This window comes from Euwallacea similis, chromosome 15 (assembly GCF_039881205.1).
Source record: "Euwallacea similis isolate ESF13 chromosome 15, ESF131.1, whole genome shotgun sequence".
In the NCBI taxonomy this organism is placed as follows: domain Eukaryota; kingdom Metazoa; phylum Arthropoda; class Insecta; order Coleoptera; family Curculionidae; genus Euwallacea; species Euwallacea similis.
This window is the reverse complement of record NC_089623.1, coordinates 4,282,141-4,289,274: the sequence shown is the minus strand read 5'-3', so window position 1 is coordinate 4,289,274 and position 7,134 is coordinate 4,282,141. Positions and strand designations below refer to the sequence as shown.

The window sequence follows — 7,134 nt, the reverse complement described above, 5'->3', positions numbered from 1 at the left end:
CAGGAAGTAATTGTTCTAAAAACTTACGATAAACTGCACCTGTAAGTCTTTCTAGTAGAAATATTGGTCCAACTAGCCAATCACCCACAATTTCAACCCAAACGTTTAACGAAAATTGGTGTTGAAAATTAATTTCTAGTACTTTGTATGGATTTTCTTCAGCCCATGTATGATTGTTATAAAAATTTCTTATTGCATTTCTTGAGAAATTTGCTTCATCCATAAAAAGAATCAACGACAAGTGTGCATTGACAAAATGCAATCGTCAAGGAAAAATCTCTAGGAAGAAGAGCCTGAACACATTGTATGTGGTACAAGTATAACAAATTTTCCCTCAAAACTTTTCACATAGTCTTATTACTTACATCCAAAGCCCTTCCAATTTTTCTAGTAGAAGTACCTGGATTTTCCTTTATTATGTTTAGCACATTTTCTTCCAATTTTGTCATTCTTACTGTTACTGGTCTTCCTGCACCTCCACTTCCTTTTAATTATACCTAAAGACGTAGATGAATCCTTTCGAACATTTTTCAATTGGGAATATTACGATTCGGAAATCGTTCAATATAAAATTGCCTAACCCGTAACAAATTTCCATCGGCAAACCCATATATCTGTTAGGTCCAAATTTTGGCGCGTGTACGTGGTTGGGTCGATTCACCCCTTTCGATACGATAACCGTGAACTACGTAGATCGTGGACTGGATTGATCGATTATGAAGGACCACCCTGAGTTCGCAATCTCAGAGACACTGTTTTCGCGTATAAAAGAAACTAAACCTTAACTTAACAAAGGTTTATTGGTAACATTAACAACTATACAATATCGAGAAATGCGTTATTTAAAGAATGTTGACAAGAGTTTAACGCGTACGAGTCCGTGATGAAGTGGCGAGAAAAGAGAGCTTCTTCAGTTTCGCACCCTCCTTAAGTATTGATACGGGGGTGTAACGCCCATAGACGTACCCCCGATAGGGCCCCATTAGCGGCTTCTAGGCTATCTTGTTACGTTAAAGCGTAACACTTAGAGGCACGATCGCTGGGCTTTTATTGGAGCCCAGCCATTGTATTCGTTTGGCGGTACCTTTAATTTAAATTCGCAATATTAGTCCGACAAAGAATAGTGCTGGAAATCCCAATCATAAAATAACTTCCCTCAGCCGAAGATGGGTGCTAAGCGCTGGGAATTCCAACAGTATTACCCAATGGCTGGGGTTGTCCATGGGCGTAACATCAGTTTGTTAAACTAACTTTAATCCGTGATAAAACAATACGTCGCAAGTCCTAACATGCCGGCCCCGTTAAAAAGTCCTAACTTTTTAAAAACAAACACTAATCATCGTTAATAGGCAACGGGCAGACCTTTGATAAAGTCCTTTTCGAAGTATTCCCGTTTGGTAAACGCACTGTCACTACACGTACCACCTTGTCTTTCCCTTCGTGAAGTTGAACAACTCGGGCCAAAGACCATCGCAGGGGGGGTAGGTTGTCCTCAGCTAGCAGGACCAAGGATCCAATGGCTATAGACTTGTCTTTCGGCTTCTTCCACCTGCTTCTAGTTTGAAGATTGGTCAAATAGTCTCGGCTCCAGCGGTTCCAAAATTGCTGCTGCAATTGCAGTAACCGTTCGTAGCGGGATAGCCGTGATATAGTGACGTCTCCAACTTCGGGTTGGGGCAGATTTACCAGCGAGTCGCCAATTAGGAAATGAGCTGGGGTCAAGGGTAAATAGTCGTTTGCGTCGTTAGAGATTGGCATTAAAGGTCGTGAATTCAAACAAGCCTCGATTTTTGTCAACAAGGTGTGCATTTCTTCGTATGCTAGACAAGATTCGCCAAGAACCCGAAGGTGAAATTTGGTTGACTTAACCGCAGCCTCCCATAATCCACACATATGGGCGCTACGCGCTGGAAGAAAGTGCCACTTAATCCGATTATTAGCTAAATGTGAAGTCACGACATTGATATGAGATTGGCTGTTGATTAAGGCAGAAAGCTCGAGAAAATGATTATTTGCACCTACGAAATTGGAGCCGTTATCCGAGTGAATATCCATGGGCTTCCCTCGTCTTGAGCAAAACCGGTCTAAAGCGTTCAGAAAGCTAGCGGTAGAGAGATCCTTAACTAGCTCTATGTGTACAGCGCGGGTAGCAAAACATACAAAGATGCAGATGTACGTCTTGACTCGTTTGGATCTGCGTAACGTGCCTTCCTTTACCAATATGGGTCCTGCGTAGTCGACTCCGCAATTCGAAAAGGGGCGCGAAGGCTTTACCCTTGCAGCTGGGAGAGAACCCATCAGAAATTTCAGCGGTTTTGGTTTAGCCTTAAAACAGCGCACGCACCTACTGAGGTTGTGCTTGATCGCGTTTTTTCCGTTTACAATCCAAAATTGTAAACGAATTATCGATAGTAGGTTCTGAACTCCCGCGTGGAGATGCTTCATATGCCCATCCATTATCACTAAATCGGTAAATCTATGTTTGTATGCCAATATAATGGGATGTCGTTGCTCATAGCTAAAGTCCGAGTTCATAAGTCGTCCGCCGACTCTAAGTATTCCTGCGGAATCTAGGAACGGGTTTAGATTTAAGATCCGACTGTCGCTGACAAGTTTGTTGTTCTTGCTAAGTTCATTAATTTCTTTATGAAACGTTTCGCCTTGCGCCAATTTCACTAGTATGATCTGAGCTTCGTTTAGCTCGTCAACTGTTAAGCTGATGCTTTCGTTCCTTGTACGTTTTAAAATTTGCTCTTTGAATCTGCAAATGTATCCCATCACGCGACGAAGTTTGAATAGACTGGAGAACCTATTAAAGATATCAAAACTGGGTTTATCAATGCTAACATGGGTAATGCATGTGTTTTCCACAGAGGGGGCAGCTTTTAGTTCGGGTAACTGGTTCAACGGGATTTCGCTATTCGATTCTACCTTCACCTCTGCTTCGATTCCGCGCAGGAAATTAGGGCCGTGAAACCAGAGGTTGCATTGTAGCAGCTCCCTTGGACTTAGCCCTCTCGAGATCACATCTGCCGGATTGTCCTTGCTAGATACATGGGCCCAATCCTCTTCTCTCGATAATTCTGTTATCTTTGCCACCCGATTAGCGACAAAGGTTTTTAGGTTAGACGGCTCAATTTTTATCCATGCAAGAACAATGCTCGAATCCGTGAAATATTTTACGTGCGAGATCGGTATATCCAAGGTTTCCTTCATCGCGTGCATTAATTTGGCCAACAAATGAGCCGCTGACAGTTCAAGCCGAGGTAACGTTAGCTTCTTAACAGGGGCCACTCTTGATTTTGCAGTTAAAAGTCGAACTCCGTGATTGCCGAGGTCGTCTACCGATCCTACATAGATACAGGCCCCGTAAGCCTTTTCCGAGCTGTCACTGAATCCATATAGTGCAATTCGAATAGCATTGCCCAAGATCACGTGTCTGGCTACTTTGCATTCATTCAGGTAGATCAATTGTGTCGCGAATTCCTCCCACCGCTGTCGGAGGTCATGAGGAACCTCTTGGTCCCAATCGAGTTGCAATCTCCATAATTCCTGAATGATTAGTTTAGCTTTAATCAATGCTGGGCCAATTAATCCTAGAGGATCGAATATCTGAGAAATTGTCGCCAGAATCGTCCTCTTTGTTGCGTGAGTCGAGTCGAACCTAACATTGACTGCATATTTCAACGTGTCTAATTCGGGGTCCCAAGAAATTTCCAACATTTTCAATTGCTTATTATGCGGGAGCGTGAAACTGTCAGAGTTTTCGTTGTCGTTGGACTCTAAAATGTTCCTTAATACTGTTCCACTATTAGATGCCCATTTTCTTAATTTAAAGTTGGCTTGTTCCATTATTTTGTTTAGTTCTTTGTAGACGGTCAAGGCCTCTTCTTCCGAATTCAAACTAACGAGTAAATCGTCCATATAAAAGGAGTGTTTCATTATTTCCGATGTCCGAGGGTATGTATTCTCATTTTGCCTCACCAATTCTACTAGACAGCGAGTGGCTTGAAAGGGTGCACTCGACGTACCATACGTCACCGTGTTCAGCCGGTAAACGCTAACCGGGTCCCTAGAATTCGCTCGCCACAGTATTTTTTGATAATCTCGCTCGCTGTCTTGAATTTTTATGTATCTATACATCATCTTGATATCTGCGCTCAGCACTATCTTTCGGAGCCGTAGCCGTAGCAGAATTGCATATAATTCGTCTTGGACTACCGGACCTACCATCAAGGTATCGTTCAGTGACACGCCTGAACTAGTTTTGCAACTTGCATCAAACACGACGCGACATTTTGTGGTAATCGAGTCCTTTACTACTGCCCTGTGAGGTAGAAAATAGCTACTATTCGGCATAGAGTCGTCATTTCCGATTGGCCCTTGGCGCGTCATGTGGCCTAAGGTTTCATATTCGTTCATGAAATCCACATATTGCTTTTTAAGCTCCTCATTCTTTTCTAATTTTCTCTCTAGATTTTTTAATCGACTCAGCGCTATCGACTTCGATTCTCCAAGCTTCAGGTTTTTATCGATTTTAAAGGGGTACTTTACTATGAAACTATTATCCTTATCACGGGTCGTGGTTTGAGTAAAGTACTCTTCGCAATAGGATTCCTCCTTAGACAGGAATTTGGAATGCTCAAATTCTTCAACGTGCCAGAATTTAGTTAACGAATCATTTAACATTTGGTTAGATATGTTCGTCGATAGGTTGCAAACTGTTTTCTGATTCCGCGATCCAAACCCTGCTAAGTTTCCTGATATCACCCAGCCTAGAGATGTTTCCTGAAGCACGAGTAACTTCTCCCCTAATTTTATTTTTCCCGAGCCCAGTAGATCATAAAATATATCTACCCCTAACAGAATATCGATATTCTTTGGCTCGTTGAAATGTTCGTCTGCCAAATTGATCTGGCCTGGAATCTTAAGCGCTGCTCTAGAGAACTTAAATAAGGGTAGATTTTCGGTAAGCGTTGGCAAAACCAAAAATGTCAGATTGGCCTCAAAACTGTTGAATCTAGACTTTATTTTGGCTTGGGTCTGTCTATTAATTTCCGTGACGAGCTGACTGATGCCGTACAGAGGCATGTTGATTCTTTTGAAACTTAAATTTAACTTTCTACAAAGCCTTTCGCTCATTAAGTTTGATTGACTCCCCGAATCAAGTAAGGCGTTGCACCTCTGCCATTCTCCTCTTTCATCGGCGATTAAGATATTGGCGGTTGACAGCAATACTTAATCTCTCTCTAGGCTGGCTGATGCTAAGGTTAATGAATAATCAACCCTATGGCGTGCGTCATCCTGGTCCTGGCTGTTTGGTAACCTTGTAGATTGTTCGGATTCCGAGTACTTCCCCTTGTTCATGGTTTGTTTGTCTATGGGCAATAATGGAGGTGCACTATTGCCGTCGTTTTTTGGGTTTTGAACGCCTTCACCTACTTCACGTTTTTCGTAATGAAGCGCCGTATTGTGCTTTTTAGCGCACTTTTTACACCCGCTGGACTTGCATTCTTGATTTCGGTGCCCTACTCGTAGACAATTGCTACACAATTTATGCTTCCGAATTTCGTTGTACTTCTCAGACACCGACAGTTGAGTAAACCGAGGACATTGGTAAACAAAATGGTTTTCGTTGCAAATGTGACATTCTCTGCCAACCCTTTGCATTAAAGAATACGAATAATTCTTAGACGAAGCCGATCCATTTCCTCTTTCCTGATCTCTGTTCTCGTTCCTGTCTTAATAGGTCTATGTGGCTGAGGTCTCGAGAAACCGCAAGAAGATTCCAATGCGAAGCATTTATCGGTTAAAAAATCGAGTAATTGATTAACCGTGGGTGACTCAGTGTGGCACTGTTTCCGTTCCCAATTATGATTCGTACGTTCGTCCAGTTTGCTTAAGATTATTGGGTTCAATAATGCATCCCACTTATCTACGGGCAATTTTAGCTTTTCCAACGCGGCTTTATGTTGTTGGACCGTGTCTATAAGTTTCCTTACATTTGTCGCAGAGTCTTTAATCGCGCTTGGCAAATTAAACAGAATGTTTCTCACGTGATAATTTACGACTGCTTTTTTATTCTCATAACGTTTTTTTAATAGATTTAAAGCGACTGTATAATTTCCGGGCGTTATTTCAAACGAGTCTATTATTTTCAATGCATCGCCCTTGCAACATAATTTCAAGTATAGCAGTTTTTCTGTCTCGCTTAAATCGGTTCTATCATGTACTAACGACTCAAAAATACTTTTGAAGCTGAACCATGTCTCATAATTACCAAAGAATGAAGGCAAACCTAGATCTGGTAATTTTCCTAGTTCTTTCAACGGTCTTGAATGTCCTGATTGAGAATTCTTACTATCTTGATTCTTTTTTATAGTGTCTATTAATTGTTGTGCTTCTGCTATCAAACTATAATAGGCCGACTGCGTTTCGTGTCGATTTTCCTTTTCATTCTCGTTTAAAAATTCCAAGCGTTCTTGGACAATTTTGAATTGGCTAAAGTCCTCCTCCACTCTCTCGAGACGGACTTTTAACTGGAATATCTCATTAGTATTTTTGTTTTCCAGAATATATCGTTCAAAATAAGATAAGTTTCCTATCAAGACTTCACGTTTATGCAATAGTTCTCGAAATTCACAGTTTTTGGTGGAAATATCCGTTAAATGGATCTCTTTTTCGGAATTTTGTGACGTTTTTCCTTTTCTTCCTCTAAGAGACATTTTTACCTAGTATTAATAACTGGGATTAAACTAATAAAATCGATTCGAGATTCAATTAGATACGAGTTACGCTGTTCAACATTATCATCCTGAAGTTTCATCTATTTCACCTTCTTAAGATATGACAAAATCGAGACAATAATGGCGTCAATCTCACACTACAAACGACTATTCTAAAGCAGGAGATGATAGACGGGAATATTACAAGGCTGGGTAAACTCAGAAGGAAAATCTTGATAAAAGGAACTGACTCACCGGTTACTTTTCTTGACTTGTGATGCACTTTCTCGTTCCACTTATGAACTATGTTTCGTAGGCACTGTTCCAATCCAGTCAAATCCGGCTCGAAGGACCAAAAATGTTAGGTCCAAATTTGGCGCGTGTACGTGGTTGGGTCGATTCACCCCTT

General features: G+C 41.4%; 1 protein-coding gene across 1 annotated transcript; it reads right to left on the bottom strand.

Annotated features, from left to right (window-relative positions):
* Nucleotides 1-1,332: 1,332 nt before the first annotated feature.
* Nucleotides 1,333-5,091, bottom strand: LOC136413784 (uncharacterized). The gene has a single exon (XM_066397490.1). The coding sequence runs from the start codon at nucleotides 5,089-5,091 to the stop codon at nucleotides 1,333-1,335; it is 3,759 nt and encodes a 1,252-aa protein (XP_066253587.1).
* Between the last annotated feature and the right edge of the window lie 2,043 nt (nucleotides 5,092-7,134).